The following is a 20749-nucleotide window of genomic DNA, read 5'->3' as shown; positions in this document are numbered from 1 at the left end:
TTGGTAGAGGGAGCCGAAAACTTTAGAGAGTTAATAATAATATGGCGGGGTTTCAGGGGCAGCACCCCCAAAATGTTTTAGGGATATTTATGAAAAAAACCAACACAAATAAGTAATGAGTAATAGATATTATTGTCAAAACAATTTTCATAAACTTATGTAAAATAAATTATAATATAGTATATATTTAGTTGAATAAGTAAAAGTATTTTAAAAAGAAATCTTGAAATACATAGAAATTCGATAGATTGAAAACTTTAAACATCGAGAAGAAAGAAAAAAAATACTTTCTTTTTTATGTTATATTATTTTTTATGATAAGCTTTAATAGAGAATAGGAATTGGGATTGAAAAATATTTTATAGGAAAAAATATAATAGAAAGTTAAATTTAAAAAGTGGAAATAATAATTTATTTTTCAATGTCCATATATAAGTATTTGTAAATAAAAAAATTAATATATAATAGTAGATAATATACCTAGCAATTACTAATTATTTGTGCTATATCAAATAAGCATTAGTGTATATATATATATATATATATATATATATATATATATATATATATATATATATATATATATATATATATATATATATATATATATATAATAGTAGTACAAAAATAAAAAAATTATGGGGGCAACAGCCCCACCCCACACAACTATTAAGAATTTTAAAAAATTTAGGGGTAATAAGCTAAGAGTCCTTCGAATCAAACTTAATTTGAACTAAGAGGGTGTTTGGCTAAGCTTATTTTAAACAGCCGATAAGCTCTTACGTCTGATAAGATGTTTTAAGAGCTGATAAGGTGTTACATCTTATTTTTAGAATTAAGTTTTAGAGTGTTTGGATAATAAGCTTATTTCTTATTTTTACTCATTATAAGATCTTAAATAAAAATGTGGGGTAGAGGTATTTATTTAAAAAGATCTCATTTGCTCTCCAACAGCTTATTATTTAAAATATTAAGATCTTTTTTAAAAAATACCAAACACTTTGGAAGAGCTTATAAGCTCTAAAACATCTTACAAGCTCCTTTTAACATCTTATAAGCTTAGCCAAACACCCTCTAAATACAACCTTGTTCATTTTTTAATTAAATCCTTACTTTGAAACAATATATGACCCACATTCTTAATTTTTTATTTTATCCCTATTTTTCCCTCATACCCTAATTAAAATATATATATTCACGTTTCTCGAACTAACAAGATTTGTTTCTACAACTAATCAAATTTATTTCTCCTCTTTTGCTCTCTTTCCCTTCCCCGCTCTTTACATCTCTCTCGCCATTCAGTCAGGGGTGGAACCAGGATTTTTTGGTAGAGGGAGCCGAAAACTTTAGAGAGTTAATAATAATATGGCGGGGTTTCAGGGGCAGCACCCCCAAAATGTTTTAGGGATATTTATGAAAAAAACCAACACAAATAAGTAATGAGTAATAGATATTATTGTCAAAACAATTTTCATAAACTTATGTAAAATAAATTATAATATAGTATATATTTAGTTGAATAAGTAAAAGTATTTTAAAAAGAAATCTTGAAATACATAGAAATTCGATAGATTGAAAACTTTAAACATCGAGAAGAAAGAAAAAAAATACTTTCTTTTTTATATTATATTATTTTTTATGATAAGCTTTAATAGAGAATAGGAATTGGGATTGAAAAATATTTTATAGGAAAAAATATAATAGAAAGTTAAATTTAAAAAGTGGAAATAATAATTTATTTTTCAATGTCCATATATAAGTATTTGTAAATAAAAAATTAATATATAATAGTAGATAATATACCAAGCAATTACTAATTATTTGTGCTATATCAAATAAGCATTAGTATATATATATATATATATATATATATATATATATATATATATATATATATATATATATATATATATATATATATATATATATATATAATAGTAGTACAAAAATAAAAAAATTATGGGGGCAACAGCCCCACCCCACACAACTATTAAGAATTTTAAAAAATTTAGGGGTAATAAGCTAAGAGTCCTTCGAATCAAACTTAATTTGAACTAAGAGGGTGTTTGGCTAAGCTTATTTTAAACAGCCGATAAGCTCTTACGTCTGATAAGATGTTTTAAGAGCTGATAAGGTGTTACATCTTATTTTTAGAATTAAGTTTTAGAGTGTTTGGATAATAAGCTTATTTCTTATTTTTACTCATTATAAGATCTTAAATAAAAATGTGGGGTAGAGGTATTTATTTAAAAAGATCTCATTTGCTCTCCAACAGCTTATTATTTAAAATATTAAGATCTTTTTTAAAAAATACCAAACACTTTGGAAGAGCTTATAAGCTCTAAAACATCTTACAAGCTCCTTTTAACATCTTATAAGCTTAGCCAAACACCCTCTAAATACAACCTTGTTCATTTTTTAATTAAATCCTTACTTTGAAACAATATATGACCCACATTCTTAATTTTTTATTTTATCCCTATTTTTCCCTCATACCCTAATTAAAATATATATATTCACGTTTCTCGAACTAACAAGATTTGTTTCTACAACTAATCAAATTTATTTCTCCTCTTTTGCTCTCTTTCCCTTCCCCGCTCTTTACATCTCTCTCGCCATTCAGTCAGGGGTGGAACCAGGATTTTTTGGTAGAGGGAGCCGAAAACTTTAGAGAGTTAATAATAATATGGCGGGGTTTCAGGGGCAGCACCCCCAAAATGTTTTAGGGATATTTATGAAAAAAACCAACACAAATAAGTAATGAGTAATAGATATTATTGTCAAAACAATTTTCATAAACTTATGTAAAATAAATTATAATATAGTATATATTTAGTTGAATAAGTAAAAGTATTTTAAAAAGAAATCTTGAAATACATAGAAATTCGATAGATTGAAAACTTTAAACATCGAGAAGAAAGAAAAAAAATACTTTCTTTTTTATGTTATATTATTTTTTATGATAAGCTTTAATAGAGAATAGGAATTGGGATTGAAAAATATTTTATAGGAAAACATATAATAGAAAGTTAAATTTAAAAAGTGGAAATAATAATTTATTTTTCAATGTCCATATATAAGTATTTGTAAATAAAAAATTAATATATAATAGTAGATAATATACCAAGCAATTACTAATTATTTGTGCTATATCAAATAAGCATTAGTGTATATATATATATATATATATATATATATATATATATATATATATATATATATATATATATAATAGTAGTACAAAAATAAAAAAATTATGGGGGCAACAGCCCCACCCCACACAACTATTAAGAATTTTAAAAAATTTAGGGGTAATAAGCTAAGAGTCCTTCGAATCAAACTTAATTTGAACTAAGAGGGTGTTTGGCTAAGCTTATTTTAAACAGCCGATAAGCTCTTACGTCTGATAAGATGTTTTAAGAGCTGATAAGGTGTTACATCTTATTTTTAGAATTAAGTTTTAGAGTGTTTGGATAATAAGCTTATTTCTTATTTTTACTCATTATAAGATCTTAAATAAAAAGGTGGGGTAGAGGTATTTATTTAAAAAGATCTCATTTGCTCTCCAACAGCTTATTATTTAAAATATTAAGATCTTTTTTAAAAAATACCAAACACTTTGGAAGAGCTTATAAGCTCTAAAACATCTTACAAGCTCCTTTTAACATCTTATAAGCTTAGCCAAACACCCTCTAAATACAACCTTGTTCATTTTTTAATTAAATCCTTACTTTGAAACAATATATGACCCACATTCTTAATTTTTTATTTTATCCCTATTTTTCCCTCATACCCTAATTAAAATATATATATTCACGTTTCTCGAACTAACAAGATTTGTTTCTACAACTAATCAAATTTATTTCTCCTCTTTTGCTCTCTTTCCCTTCCCCGCTCTTTACATCTCTCTCGCCATTCAGTCAGGGGTGGAACCAGGATTTTTTGGTAGAGGGAGCCGAAAACTTTAGAGAGTTAATAATAATATGGCGGGGTTTCAGGGGCAGCACCCCCAAAATGTTTTAGGGATATTTATGAAAAAAACCAACACAAATAAGTAATGAGTAATAGATATTATTGTCAAAACAATTTTCATAAACTTATGTAAAATAAATTATAATATAGTATATATTTAGTTGAATAAGTAAAAGTATTTTAAAAAGAAATCTTGAAATACATAGAAATTCGATAGATTGAAAACTTTAAACATCGAGAAGAAAGAAAAAAAATACTTTCTTTTTTATGTTATATTATTTTTTATGATAAGCTTTAATAGAGAATAGGAATTGGGATTGAAAAATATTTTATAGGAAAAAATATAATAGAAAGTTAAATTTAAAAAGTGGAAATAATAATTTATTTTTCAATGTCCATATATAAGTATTTGTAAATAAAAAATTAATATATAATAGTAGATAATATACCAAGCAATTACTAATTATTTGTGCTATATCAAATAAGCATTAGTGTATATATATATATATATATATATATATATATATATATATATATATATATATATAATAGTAGTACAAAAATAAAAAAATTATGGGGGCAACAGCCCCACCCCACACAACTATTAAGAATTTTAAAAAATTTAGGGGTAATAAGCTAAGAGTCCTTCGAATCAAACTTAATTTGAACTAAGAGGGTGTTTGGCTAAGCTTATTTTAAACAGCCGATAAGCTCTTACGTCTGATAAGATGTTTTAAGAGCTGATAAGGTGTTACATCTTATTTTTAGAATTAAGTTTTAGAGTGTTTGGATAATAAGCTTATTTCTTATTTTTACTCATTATAAGATCTTAAATAAAAAGGTGGGGTAGAGGTATTTATTTAAAAAGATCTCATTTGCTCTCCAACAGCTTATTATTTAAAATATTAAGATCTTTTTTAAAAAATACCAAACACTTTGGAAGAGCTTATAAGCTCTAAAACATCTTACAAGCTCCTTTTAACATCTTATAAGCTTAGCCAAACACCCTCTAAATACAACCTTGTTCATTTTTTAATTAAATCCTTACTTTGAAACAATATATGACCCACATTCTTAATTTTTTATTTTATCCCTATTTTTCCCTCATACCCTAATTAAAATATATATATTCACGTTTCTCGAACTAACAAGATTTGTTTCTACAACTAATCAAATTTATTTCTCCTCTTTTGCTCTCTTTCCCTTCCCCGCTCTTTACATCTCTCTCGCCATTCAGTCAGGGGTGGAACCAGGATTTTTTGGTAGAGGGAGCCGAAAACTTTAGAGAGTTAATAATAATATGGCGGGGTTTCAGGGGCAGCACCCCCAAAATGTTTTAGGGATATTTATGAAAAAAACCAACACAAATAAGTAATGAGTAATAGATATTATTGTCAAAACAATTTTCATAAACTTATGTAAAATAAGTTATAATATAGTATATATTTAGTTGAATAAGTAAAAGTATTTTAAAAAGAAATCTTGAAATACATAGAAATTCGATAGATTGAAAGCTTTAAACATCGAGAAGAAAGAAAAAAAATACTTTCTTTTTTATGTTATATTATTTTTTATGATAAGCTTTAATAGAGAATAGGAATTGGGATTGAAAAATATTTTATAGGAAAAAATATAATAGAAAGTTAAATTTAAAAAGTGGAAATAATAATTTATATTTCAATGTCCATATATAAGTATTTGTAAATAAAAAATTAATATATAATAGTAGATAATATACCAAGCAATTACTAATTATTTGTGCTATATCAAATAAGCATTAGTATATATATATATATATATATATATATATATATATATATATATATATATATATATATATAATAGTAGTACAAAAATAAAAAAATTATGGGGGCAACAGCCCCACCCCACACCCCCACCCCCACCCACCCCCCCCCCCTCCACCCCCACACACCCCCCCCCCCCCCCCCCCCCCCCCCCCCCACCAATAGAAGCTCCGCCAATGCATTCAGTTATGGTGGCGGTGGGGAATTACGGATATGCAAATGATGGTGGCAACTCATGGCTCATGACAGTTGAGAGAGGCGTGATTGTCGTGGTTATATGGGTGGTTATGGTAGTAGATGGTCATTGGACACAGTGGTGTGAGGTTAGATTAACGGTGGGATGTGGTTGCATTAATCTAGGGCTCTTTGACGGTGCTAGGATTTTGGTGGCGGCTAGAGTTCAGTGGATAGAAGTCGACGGCGGCTGCGAGTTGTTGATTGCTAGCGTTTTGGTGGGCGGCTAGGGCTTGGTGGATAGAAGTTAACTGTGGCTGCGAGTGGTTGGGCGGTGGTTGCGAGTGGTTGGGCGGCTGCTGCGAATTGTTGGTGGCTAGAGTTTGGCGACGACCGAAAGTTGTTCGTAAACTATATTTCACGTAATATACTATAGTACACCGTGTCTGCTACATATTAATAATAAATAAAATCAATAAGAATATGTAAATTGAAGTTTTAAAAATGAAAAATATGTTTTTTTCCAATATTACGTAGAGAAGAAAAATATTTTTTTAATAGTGTAAAAAATTCTTAAAATGAAGAAATATGAAAAAAAAGACATTTTCTATAAAAAATAAAAGAATGTTATATGTAGAAATGAAAATATTAAATGTATTAAAAAAATGATATTTACAATTTGAATTTAGTTAATATATATTTCGAATTTGTAGGTGAAAATCACTAGATGGACATTTATACCCCTAATCTCAAAACTTGTAAAAGTACGTCGCTCCTTATCCAAATCCCAAACTTGGTGACAAACACAAAAAGTTTTACGTGTCCATGGAAACCTCAGCCCATACACGTGTCCTACAGAAACCCCCTCTCATTTGACCGTTTCCCAAAAATAATGAATAAAATTAAAATTAAATAAATCAAAACCGCCGCAAATCAAGACACGTGGCAGCACCTGGTCCGTCATCCGGAGGCAGTCCCGTGAGCTGACCCACATTTCTCGCTCACCAATTTAAATATTTTCTCCTCAAATTTTGCTTACCCAACACAAAAAAATCAAAATTCCGGGTGCGATTTCTCCTCCTCTCAATTTTGAATTCTCATTTTTCAACCTCTCGAAATTAATTCAATTTTTTTTTAATTCTTTTTTCGGAGAGAGAATTTTTTTTTGTTAGGATCTCTGAAAAAAAAAAATCGCTCAACCAGATTATTGTGGATTGAAGAAATTCGATTTTGCTTTTTTTTGCTTTTTTTTTTTTTTTTGAATTCCCCAAATTTATGGTTTATGATTTGCTTCGCATTTCAAAGACCTAATAATTTGATTCCGAGCGAACGCCGTTTCCGAATTAAGATCGGTATAATTCCGAAAGGCAAATTGGAATTCAGTAGCGGAATTCCGTTCACCGGAAAGTATTCTCGATTTTCGTCGAAGGTGATACTCGAACCGCCGAGGAAGAGAAGAGGAGGAGGAAGGATGGTGAAGAGACCTAACGACGCCGCCGCCACCGTAATGCTGACGTCAGGGGCGAGCGGTAGGGTTAATGTTCTGCTTTCGCTGCGCGCGTTGAGGAGCGTGTGGCGGCTGATCAGCGCGTTCTTCATGATTCTCCTGCTGCCGTTCCGCGGTAGGCGGCGGTGCATGGTGGTGGGGGCGGCGCCGGATTCGCCGGAGAAAGGCGGCGGGAGGGAAGAGAAACCCTCGGCGGCGACGGGGAAGGTGGTGAGGGTTCCGGCGGCGATGGTGCCGAGGAAGAGCGCGGCGGCGGCTGTGGATAAAGAGGTGGCGGCGCGGCGGGCGCTGGCGATTAGAAAGGTGGTGGAGGATAATGGAAACGGAGACGGTGAGGATACTGTGAGGGAGTTTTCGTTGTTTGCTACGTCGAGAGGCGACACCATTTTTACTCAGTCATGGACACCTGTTAAGGTTCAAGTAAGGTAATTTTTCCATTTTTTTTAATAATTTGGTTTATTATTATTACATTTTTATTTACATAAATAAATGCTAGATTCTCTTATATAGTTTTCTTTCTCGATTTGCATTAACAAGAACCAACTTTTATTAGTGCAAAACTGAATACAGTCTTGGTTTTTAAGTAATTTTATTTTTCTGGTTATAACAAGTGTTTGATATTATTGTTTTTACTATTTCATGCTTCATTTTCATGTCACTTTATTCTCTCTCTTCATAATCTTTCGACTGTGGCTACATTGTTAGCTGCCGAAACCGATTGATTGGTCCATATGAAATTAAGCAATTTAACCTTAGTGTTGCATTTGCATCCTATGTACTGGCACATGAATTTACGAAGAAATCTATGCTATGCAAGTTTAAACATAAATATGAAAATGGGATAGATAAAATTAATTGGAGCCGAATTTCAGAAATGTATAACCAAGAAAAAAATATTGCAATGCCTTGAAAATATGGTTCACTCAAGTATTACCGTGTGTGTTAATATATGGTTTCTCTTGTGATTATCGGCTGTTAGAGATTCCGAGAGTGCCAATTACATGAGTGGTAACATCAATGGAGCCATATTTGTCCTTATTCAATAAGTTGATGTTAGTGATGTCACGTAGCTGCACCCGAGTATATATATATATATATATATATATATATATATATATATATATATATATATATATATATATATATATATATATAGGGACTTGAAGTTAAAGATCAAGAATATTCCAAAAAAATATTGGGCATACTGGAAATGGTCCAAACCGGCTTTTATGAGGCTGACTCTTGTTTTCTTTTGAGCCCTTTTTTGGATTCCTGTTAATTATTGTTGCCAATGTTATTTGGTCAGCTGAATGCCTAAACTCTTTCGGGAAACTAAAAATGAGAAGAAAGACAGCTCTTTTTTTTTTCTTTTTCGTCTTACTTAACTAAGTCAACTAATTAACAAGAAGATTTTGGTAAACAAAATGTAGGTTGTTTTTAACAAACATGTCCGATTTTTGTTGAGTCAAGGATACAAGGAAATATAAACCGAAATTTATACCACTCCATTAAATCCCGCAACTTGAAATAGGTAATGTTAATAATTCAAGTCTTCCATGAGCTCAGGATTACTGTTTTGATATAGCCGGAACTTGATTTCTGATTTTATTCACGGCAAAGATGCACTATACTCAAAAGGGAAAGTAGCATTTCTTTCTTATAGTGAATTTGATTTATATGTTTTTATTGCATGCAGGGGACTGGTTCTTCTCTTACACGGTCTGAACGAACACAGGTCTGTACTCTATCCATAATTTCATTTCATTCTTTAATATCCTTCCCTAGTGCTAAATGCCGGCGAATTTTTTTACAGTGGAAGATATAATGATTTTGCCAAGAAACTGAATGCAAATGGCTTCAAGGTTTACGGAATGGATTGGATTGGTGAGTTAAAACCAATCATATCTGGCATTTCTTTTTCTCTATATTTGTTTACAAATAGTTCTCGTTGTAAGATATCTGAGTAGCAATACTGTAATTATCTATTTTGGATTTGAGAGATGGTATAAGGGTGGGATCTTAATTTTTAATCTGTTCTTACTTGCAATCATCTGTTTTGCTGCTCCGTGGTTCTTTATTATGTGACCATCGGACAAAGGGGGGCGAAGAGGAAAACTAGTTGAGGTAGATTCTATTTTCAATATGATATTTTTGCATGAGAAATATCTTCGATGTTTTTACGAGCTGTGCTTATATGATTGTAATTGAAGGTTATAGGTGTAAGGATAGACTAAAATCTGGTTCAATCTGCCCGTAAAAAAGTATTTGTTAATATTGTTTTGAATCATTCAGTGATTGGTGTGGTCTTTCTTGGTTAACTACAGCACGTTGTCGGATTTATTCGGCAGCGAGAAACGTTTTTGTAAATGTGAAATTGAAAAAGTGTGCTTGCATATAAAAAATACAAGAAAATTCACAATTTTGTCGCAAAAAAAAGCAAAGGCAGACAGCCGCATTTGTTTACTATTTGGCAGTGTCTAGATATCGATTAGACTTCAACTATGCAACATATATTTGGATTGTTGCAGGGCATGATTATATTTCAATGTGGGATGCAATTGGTGCTTAAAAGTAACATGTGAAAGCCGTCCTCCATCAGTAAGCTTTGCTATTTGAGTCTTTACATATGCATGTAATTACACGTAAGCAACTCAGTTAATACAAGGAGGGGTCGTTTGTTTTTTCGAAATATCAATATCTGAAAACAACAACTTGAAAAGGCTTAAGAGAAACATATTGTGAGATGATTGTTCCTTCTCGAATTTAGGTCTTTTGTGTTTTGTGAGAGCCTATTTTTATTCGATTGTTCTGTCAAATGTACTTCTTTTTATTCTATGAATGATAGATTTTATTATTAGCTCGTATTTCATCAGTCTTATTTGTACCCTATTTGCAGGGCACGGTGGTAGTGATGGACTTCATGCATATGTTCATTCACTTGATTATGCAGTTAATGATATGGTATGTTTGGCAAATGATTTTTGTTACGTAACATTTAGGATTTTTTTTTTCCCTGATATACGCTTCTTTTTTATATATGGTGCGTAGAAAATGTTTCTTGCCAAAGTTTTAGCTGAAAACCCAGCACTTCCCTGCTTCTGCTTTGGACATTCGACCGGTGGAGCTATTGTTTTGAAGGTATAATATTTCGGAACATGATTATTAATTGCATTTTGACGTTATTTGTCTCTTAATCTGATTTTCATTGTACAAAAATGGATTAATATTAATTACTTCTCTGTATTCATGAACAGGCGTTGCTCGATCCCAAAGTGAGACAGCGTGTAGCTGGCATCGTATTGACTTCGCCAGCTGTCGGAGTACAGCCTTCGCATCCAATTTTCGCTGTAAGTGCCGAAAGCTTCCGCAGGTTATTATTTAGCATTCAAATTAGGGGTCGTTTGGTTGGCAAGATTATAAGTCATGATTAATGAGATTAATAATTTGTGGCCTTGTTTAGTTTTTGGTTACTCCAATAACTTTCCGTCAAGTCGTAAATTTTTGGGTGGTCTCGTTTGGTTCGTAAGATAAGATCAGCCATGATAAGATTAAATAATCTAATGAAAACCTAATTGTATTATTAGACCATGGGAGATACGGCAGGATAATATAATATTCTTGGTGGACTCGGAAAATTCTTGGGCTTACCATATATCAAACAAAGTCCAATTATTTAGTTAATCATGACTAATCTCGTGCACAACCAGACGAGGCCTAAAGTTTATTAGAAAATTGTATATATTATTTTGACTAAATCTTATTTTGCCAGTCTCATAAGCATATGCTAAAACATATCATAGTAAGTTTATTTTCGAGTATTGAAACAAATCATGACGTAAAAAGTCCTCTTATTATTAGGTACTTGCTCCGATTATTGCATTCTTGTTTCCAAGGTTTCAATTCAGTGCAGCAAACAAGAGAGGCATAGCAGTTTCTCGAGATCCAGAGGCGCTAGTGGCGAAATACTCGGATCCATTGGTATTCACTGGATCCATTAGGGTGAAAACGGGCTACGAAATCCTCCGAATAACAGCCCATATTCAGCAGAACTTGACCCGTCTAACGGTCCCGTTTTTAGTCCTTCACGGCACAGATGATTCGGTAACGGACCCCACAGCCACACAGAAGCTGTACGACGAGGCCTCGTCAAGTGATAAAACTATCAAGCTCTACAAAGGACTGTTGCATGATCTTCTTTTCGAACCCGAGAAAGAAGAGATAACGGAGACTATCATTAATTGGTTGGATAGTAGATTGTGATTATTGAATCCGGAGATTCGAATAACCAAGAAAAAAAGGTTTACTTTAACGGTTACTTTTTCTTCGCTCGAGGAACGAACGGCTTTCTTGATGAATAATATTTTATGCAGCTTTTGAAATGCAATGTAATTTCATCAAACATCCATAACTACTCTACTTGAATAACTAGCCTTTTTGTAATTGAGTTTTTTCCTCAGTCAATCAATGTATGTATGAAGCTCAGCTACATTTTTCAATATATTATCCTATCTATCTATACTAACTACTAAAAAATATGATGTTGGCAAGTTCCTTTCATTTTAGTTTTCTTACCAAAATGCCCCTATACAATGCATAAATTTTATTATTATCTTGCAAAGTTAGTCTCATGTAGTTTTCTTTCCCCTTCTTTTCTATCTTCAAGATTGATTATGTCACTATATTATTGTTGAAAAAAATAATGTCATTGTACTATCATTTCTCAATTTATTGAATATGTGATTATCCTATAAAAAAGGGTAAATTACGACCAGCCCTTGAGATAAGGTCAAATAAATAAAAATAATCCCTAATGTTTGGGTAATAACGACCATTCCCTCAATTATGAATCTTCTTACACATCCACTCTTGCGTTGTCTAATTTAGTGAAATCTTTGTAGATTATGTTGCATTTTCTCCAGTTTGTACCCGTTTTACCACATTCCAGCTCCACGTTTCTGAAATAAGATGATCATAAAATGTGTCTCTTTGACTTGTAAATATCAGATTGTGTTCTGCATTTTTGCACAAAACGAATACAAAATAGAGAACATTTCACGGAATCTAGAAGATTCTGTTGAATTTGACACCATAAGAGTAGACGTGTAAGAAAATTCATAATTGAAGGATTGTTGTAATTACCCAAATATAAGGCGCTTGTTTTCATAATTTGACTTTACCTCATAGAATGGCCCCGTAATTTACCCTTCTAATTATGGACTTTTCAAAACAGAGAACATTCGTAACACGCTTATTGAAAATAAAAGCGTTCCCTTTATTTAATTTTATCTCCACAGCACAACATACACAGTAAATTAAAACACTATTACGAATCTCTACTAACATTTCTTTATTTGTAGACAATTTAACAACCAAACGACACTTCTCAACAACAAGACAGTAGTATGTCATAAGATAGATATTTTTCTTATTGTCTTCTTTGATATTCTAGGATAGACATTCAAAATATATTGTATGATAATTGTATTATTGAAACTTTGCATTAACTTTTAACTTCTTTGTTATTTTTTTTTTTAGTGGATACGTCTCAACAGTACTACTACTACAAAAACAAGCTATCGTGACGCCTTAAACTGTCACCATATTGTTTGTCACCGTGCTCATGCTCGTGCTCGTATTCGTCCAATGGATGAATGGCGCATGTTGTCGTCGTTGTCTCGTTCATCATGCAACATCAACCCATCTGAATTAATTACAATATCAAAACAATTTACCTCACTAAAAGTTTATTTTTTTGGGTAATTTCCACTTTTCGCCGCTCTTGTCGATATCACTTTATCCCCTTCTACTTTCGATTGCATCGATTTGCCCCCTATACTTGAAAAACTGTCTCATTGTGGCCATCGCCGATAGTTTTCAAACCTTCGACCTTAACACCGTTTGATATAAGTCTGAAATTACAAAAAAAAAACCCTCCCAATTTAAATAATTATTATAAAAAAAAATTGTGGATGCTGTCGCGGACTATGCTTTCTCGTTGCCTTAATTTTTTATTCTTTTTTGTTTATTTATTTATTTATTTATTTTTATTTTTTTTAATAATTATGTAAACTGGTGGATTGGTTTTTTAGTAATTTCAAACCTTAGACCAAACGGTGTTGAGGTCAAATCTTTGACAGCTAACAATAAGGGTCATATTGAGACAATTTTTCAAGTGTATGGAGCAAATCGATGCAATCGAAAATAGAAGAGGATAAATTGATACCGAAAAGTACGGGAAAAGTGGAAATTACCTTAATTTTTTAGATACAATGGTAATTCAACATGGTCATATATTCTGAGTCCCACTCGTAAAAATATTCAACATGCAAGACTGTAAAATATAATACGCACTGTGAGGAAGCGTATTGAAAATATAGATATCTAATAATTCACACAACTAAGAATTTAAAGAGACACGTACATTAGATAAAATCAATAGAAAAAATAAAAGAGATATATCTCGTGTGGTTTTCGAGCTATTGCACGACAGCATAAGGGTATATACTTTACCGTTTTCTTCTCAAATAATTACTTATTTTATTTTTTTAAAAGTAGGAAAATATCTTAAGTAGGTAACTGTAAAATTCTAACCAAATGTATAGTAAAATATAGGACCACTGAATTTCGAAATAAAGTATTCATTGTTGTATAGTAATTTGTCCATAAGTCCTAATTACAAGATCCTGATTGGTCGTTGCGAAATCATCAATAGAGATTATTGATAATTGCCGAGTCATATTGACAAGCAATTTTCCCACTCACACACACACTAGGAGAAAATAAACTTTAATTAACTACACAAATCATAAATTGAAAAATAAAAATAAAATAAATGGCTCTTAAGTTGACCAATACTTTCAAACGGTCAATTCTATGTTACACTGGGTAGATCTTTATCATTCATATACACACAAACATACACACCCACATTGGTGTGTGTAGATCAAAGGTAAAAAATTACGCGGTGTAGTCTTCAGCTATATATTGTCTTAAACGTCGACCTTTACGGTGTCAAGTTCACCTACTGGAGGAGAAGTTTTTCCATAAGAAAATATATAGTTGAGGAGGTAGTTGTAATTATTCAAATATGAGGGGTTTTTTCGTACTTTAATTTTACGTGAGTGACGGTAATTTGTCTTTGAATATTTCAATCTCGATTTTGCCAATTTCTTGGTGATAAATAAATAAAAAGTAAAAATTCTTGTAAATCCCTTAACTCGAATACTATTATTAGAAAATAAAAGGATATGTTATTGAATATGCCAAAGTTAAGGGCATGCACAACAAATTTGGCATTAAATATTATCCAGATGAAAATAGCATAAAGAATAAAGAATATATATTAATACTATTGATGTCGATCACTTAAAATGTAGCTCGGAAAAATTCTCGAATTAAAGAGTTGATTGAGAATGCGTGTAACGCAATATCAAAAGTAGAATTTATTTGTTGTAGAAAATAAATCATACACCTTAAAATGAAATGATAGATTATTTATAGTTGTAATTAGAGAAATTTAGTTTATAGAAATGTGAAGTGATTATTTTTTTCTTCACTCGAAGTGTCTCTTGGAAAAATTATGCCCTAGTGCATCAACAACTCGCTAGCTGTACAAGAGATGTAAACTTACAAAAAAATAATAGAATAATCATGTGTGATTAATTCGACTTAAAAACATTGAAATTAGAGTTTGAATTCAGTTCGAAAATCTTATTATAACATTTTTTTATTAGTAGTGTCAATTGAATGTATTGGGTGATAGTATATCAAATATATCTATTATCGTTTTAGTTAAAAAGAAAAAAAAAATGGAAGGAAAAATTAATGAAAGCTGCCATTTTGAAATTGTATTGTAATAGGTTCATGTTTGGAAATAATTAGTGATAAACCCCTCCTTATGTTTTTTCGCGAATTCTAGATTATATTAAAAAATTTCGCGAAATTCTGGATTAAACTGTACATAACGACTACGCTGTTTGTGTACTTGATTTATTAATCGACTTATGTTTTTTCGCGAATTCTAGATTACATTCTATTTTTTCGCGAAATTCTGGATTAAACCGTACGTAACGACTACACTGTTTTTGTACTTGATTTATTAATTGACTATAGTTGATTAAAAGATTAAACGTATATTTGACTTAAAAATAATAAAACGACTATAAAATAAATATAGTTGATCTATTAATTGACTATAGTCGATTACGTAAATGTACTGTCACATAACAATACTAATATCGATGGAAGAAAAACTTTTGTGTATCAGTCGGATCGGAGAAGCTCTATCCCGCGATGAGTTGGTCTGGACCGTAGAGGAGAAAGTTGTCGATTTTTGAAAGGAGGATCGTTTCAATTCCGATGGTGGAGGTGTTAGATGTCTAGCGGCGGTGCCTCGACAGTGGTTTGTACCTCGGCGACGGCCGTTAGTGCGAGTAAGGTAATCGTGGGGATACAGAGTGAAAACGAATGTAGTATTAGAACTAAAAGTATGATTTTTCATTTAATGAAGAAATTGAACCTTTCACTATTATTGTAATATTATAATATTTGTTGCGCTATATCTAAAAGCTCCAAACAAAACTATATCTATTATACTAATTAATGATTTCTAATAATTAATTACAAAATTCTGAGATGTGTCGCTATAACTTATAATCAACTTTATTAAGATTTAACGAACCTAGAAATTGACTATAAAGATGGTCCCCTACCTACGGATCATATTCACTTTTCACCTTCTTTTCTTTTTATATGAATAAATGCATATAAAATTAGGATTTAACGAACCTAATAATTGACTAAAACATGGACCCCTATCTAACGATCATATTCACTTAGGACCTTCCTTTTTGCGTAAATTACGGTCATCCCCCTGAATTAATGTCAAATTATGAAAAATCCCCTATTGTTCGGGTAATTACAACCGACTCACTCAACTATGAATCTTCTTATACGTCCAACCTTATGTTGTCAAATCAACATAATCTTCTACATTATGTAGAATATTCTCTAGTCTGTACTTGTTTGTGCAAAAATGTAGTTTCTGATGCACCACAATCTGATATTTACAAGTCAATAGACATATCTTATGATCATCTTGTTTCAAAATGGGGAGCTTGAATGTGATAAAACGAGTACAAACTGGAGAATATTCCACATAATATGAAAAATTCTACTAAATTTGACACCGCAAAGGTAGATGAGCAAGAAGATTCATAGTTAAGGGAGGCGGTTGAAATTATTCAAACATAAGGGGTTTTCTCGTAATTTTTCCTTACCTCGGGGTGGTGGCTGTAATTTACCCTTCTTTTTTCCTTTTTTTTTTTTTTGTGTGAATACTAGTAAAATGCATTAAATGATTCAATTAAGTAAAACAATTAATTTTCCTAGCCAATGGCAAACGTTTATAAAATAGCTGAATAGGACACTATTAATTGTTTATTTAATTAGTGGTGAAGCTGACTATTTGATTTATCTAATTGTATTTAAACATTAACCCGATACCTAAGTTTATCAAATTAGAATTAATATCAGCACCAAACATTACTTTATCTTTAATTAGATCTCCGGCCAGCCAATCGAATTGGTGTGACTGCAATACAATATGAATGAATGAATGATAATTTAAATGAAATATAAGTGCAATCACATACGTCGTCGTGTTGATTTGTTTGTTATATTTGCTGCGTTTCGATTGCTAATTGGGTACTCACGACAATAAATATTTAATGTAGATAGATTCATAAATTGTTTACTGGGATCTCTAATTTGGCGTAAATTTACGTTGAGGTCCCTGGCACACTAATTTTATTAATCGAGGTACATCCTAAATTATTTCGTTTTGACCAAAGACCCATTTGGTTAAGTTATAAGTCCATGGTGACAAATCTTATTAGAACTAATGACAAGTCTAACTAAAATTTGCTTGACATCCTTTATCAAAATTCATTCTAAAAATGCCCCTCCACTCACAAATTCGAAATTACATCAAATTGTAAATATTCTATGGGGTTCTATGGTTAGAGCTGGCAATCGGGCCATGTGAGCCGAGCTTGGGTCGGCTCAAGCTCACATACCATCGGGCCTCGTTACTATAAGCTCAAGCTCACATGTCATCGGGCCTCATTAGAATAGGCTCAAGCTCGGCTCATGTATTTTTTCGGGTTTCGGGTTTATATCGGACCCCATTACTATATAATTGTAGTGAGTAAATTTTTTTATAAAAATAATTGATGAACAAGATTTACCTCCATTGAAGCCAATAAAAAAAAAACCCTAAACGATCTTTGAAAATTTCTGAAAAACTTGAAAATAAAATCGAAAGAAGTGAAAAAAGATTAGCAACTCTTATTATTGGAAACATTTTATATTCTCAAATCTCGGTGATATGTTGCATTTGATTCATATTGAACTTATTGCCACCGTCACTACTTAATTCCTTTTATTTTGACTTTTTCTTCGCAAAATCAAATAATCTTATACGGTCATGTTGAGTCATAGTATTAAAATAATAAATATATTATATATTTTATTATTATCCTAATCGGTCGGGCCTTATTCGGGTTGAGCCATAGTAGGCTCAAACTCGGCTCATAAATAAATCAGGTTTAATAAAATGGCTCAAACTCGGCCCAGCTCACTAAAAAGTAGGCTCGGCTCAAATATAATCAGGCCGAGCCATCGGGCTTCGGTTAGGCCCGGCTCAATTGCCGGTCCTAACTATGGTATTATTTAACATTTTTAATTTGCATCTAGCATTTTTGTTATTTTATTTTTTTACGTGGAATACGTTTCTCTCTTTTTTTTTTTCATTACTATAAGAGTCTATGTTTTTTTCTGTTTTTCCTACATAATATTAAAAATTATGATTTTTTTAATTTTTTTTCCGTTGTAGGCATCTGCAGACACTCGTAGTTCCGTTTTTGTCAAATAATACAGCAGATTTTAAAACAAAATACTATCGTATGCTATGGTACGCTATGATATACTACGGTAGACTGTGGTGTACTATTCCGAACTCTATCATTCACCAACTCCCAACCGCCGCCAAACCGTAACTTCCAACATCTTCCAGCCACAAATAAATTATAACAACGAACAAATTTCAGCCGCCGCCAAACCCTACCTGCAAAAACCTAGTCGTACACCAACCCTAACCGCCGACCAAATTAAACCTTAGCCATCGACCAAATTAAACCCTAGCCGCCATAGCCGTCGACCAAATTAAACCCTAGCCTACCTGCAAAAATCTAGTCGTCCACTAACCCTAGCCGCCGACCAAAATTTAACCCTCGCCATCAACCAAATTAAACCATAGCCGTCATAGTCGTCGACCAAATTAAACCCTAGCAGTCGACCAAATTAAAACATAGCCGTCACCATCCGCTGTAGATCTTACCTCCACCACCATAGTCGTCATCGCCTCCTGCCTCCATAACTATCCCCTTGTTAATGCCGCATCCACCGCCATAGTTGCGCCATAGCCATCGCCCCCTCTGCAATGGTGAGAAGTGATAGAGAGGGAGAGCGAGATAAAGAGAGACGAGAGAGAAAGAGAGAGAGAGAGAGAGAGAGAGAGAGAGAGAGAGAGAGAGAGAGAGAGAGAGAGAGAGAGAGAGAGAGAGAGAGAGAGAGAGAGAGAGAGAGAGAGAGAGAGAGAGAGAGAGAGAGAGAAGAAAAATAGATAGAAACATGTAGAATTTATGGATTTAGGTTGATGGCAAATTTGGGATAAAAAAAAAAAGTAAAGAATGTGGGTCATATTTATTTTTGTAAAGTTCAGAAAAAAATATTAGGGTTGTATCTCATATCTAATTATGTTTCCAACTAGGGACCTCTAGCATATTAACCCCTACCTTGTAATACCTTTCATCCTCCTTAATTGTCCTTAATAAAATCAATGAAATGTAGAGGGTTAATTCCACTTTGCACCTCTGAAATATAATATTTCGGTACTTTGCACCCTTTAAAATAATTAAGAACATTTTGCCCGCTCAAAACATAATAAATCATTTACAATGTACCATGACTTGAATATTTAAAACTTAGTGAGGGTAATTTTAATTTTTATTAGTTCTTTATTTCCAGAGTGTAAATTAATAAATTAAGTTATTATTTTCTTCTACCTCCAACATAAATTCGAGCGTACAAAATGCAAAAAAGGTTTAATAAAATAATAAAAAAATTGCAACAAATAACTGGAAAAAAAAAACTATAATTTCTTTAAAAAAACATTTCTCACCGAGTCATCCGATTGATGGTTCTTTTACTGTAATTAGTAAAAATATTTGGTAAAAAATATAATTTTTAAATAACTTGATAACAAACTAGCTCAAGGATTATTATACTTTTTATTTTTTGAAAACATATCTTTTTGTGCAATTTTTTTTAAATGTATTGATCAAATGTACCTTTTCACTTTATAGTATCGAAAAGAATTGATGAATAACAAATATATATATATATATATATATATATATATATATATATATATATATATATATATATATATATGACAATTTGCATCCTAAACAAATGCCATTAGAAATATTAAATTATCTTCAGTAGCTTTAAAAACTTATTTGAGGTGCATTATGCATTATTTATTATGTTCGAGAGTGCAAAATACTATTAATTATTTTTAATGGTGTAAAGTGCCAAAAAAACTATATTTCAAGGGTGCAAATGGAATTAAGCCAAATACAAAAGCAGCAATTAGTAACTCTAGTAATAATAGCAAAGAAAATTGGCACTAAAAACAACAGCAGTAAAGCTATAGTTTGAAAAAGAAAAAAAGAAAAAAAGAAAAAAAGAAAGATGAAAAATTGGGAAATTAGGAATTAAATACCAACTAGTATGTATAGTTTGTAGCAAGACTAATGCTACATCAATTAATAATTGCAATAATTGACAATTATCTAAATAAGTAGGATAAATTTGTCGTTATGTTTCATAAACCCTAATCACTCGTTTGAGTATCAATAAACAATTAACAAATGGTAGAAACTTGTCTTGTTTACAAGTGGAGGCCATTTCTGTTCTCTTCTTCTGTCTTTTCGGGATGGAAATTTGGGATGGATCCTACAAATTCCGCTGATTCCGATTCAAAATGTTTCGATTCTGGAACAAACATTTATTTCAAATTCCCAAAATCCCAATTGTTTCCAAAAATAATTTGGATTGGAATTTGAAGTATGTGCAAGATAATCGGATATTCCGGATTATGAACAAATTTAATTTTCAAAAATATTCCAAAAATTCTGAATTTTTCCCAAAAATACGTTAATAATAT

At 31.5% G+C, this 20749-nt stretch overlaps 1 protein-coding gene across 1 annotated transcript; it reads left to right on the top strand.

The window, feature by feature from the left end:
* Positions 1–6988: 6988 nt before the first annotated feature.
* Positions 6989–12029, top strand: LOC105975988 (uncharacterized). The gene is made up of 7 exons (XM_013001257.2): positions 6989–7883; positions 9155–9193; positions 9272–9342; positions 10355–10419; positions 10507–10596; positions 10713–10805; positions 11317–12029. Exons 1-7 carry the CDS (start codon positions 7234–7236, stop codon positions 11716–11718), a joined length of 1410 nt encoding a protein of 469 aa, XP_012856711.2. The 5' UTR covers positions 6989–7233; the 3' UTR covers positions 11719–12029.
* Positions 12030–20749: the final 8720 nt, after the last annotated feature.

The sequence above is a fragment of the Erythranthe guttata genome, chromosome 9 (assembly GCF_056151865.1).
Source record: "Erythranthe guttata isolate IM_541 chromosome 9, IM_541, whole genome shotgun sequence".
Taxonomy (NCBI): Eukaryota; Viridiplantae; Streptophyta; class Magnoliopsida; order Lamiales; family Phrymaceae; genus Erythranthe; species Erythranthe guttata.
The sequence above is the reverse complement of the archived record's forward strand: the minus strand, read 5'-3'. Positions and strand labels throughout refer to the sequence as shown.

Bases quoted from the DNA above. Each gene is read 5' to 3' on its own strand.
- LOC105975988 (XM_013001257.2), top strand. From the start codon at position 7,234: ATGATTTGCTTCGCATTTCAAAGACCTAATAATTTGATTCCGAGCGAA. The intron at 9,343-10,354 runs GTGAGTTAAAAC...CCCTATTTGCAG, and splicing joins TTACGGAATGGATTGGATTG to GGCACGGTGGTAGTGATGGA. The intron at 10,597-10,712 runs GTATAATATTTC...ATTCATGAACAG, and splicing joins GTGGAGCTATTGTTTTGAAG to GCGTTGCTCGATCCCAAAGT.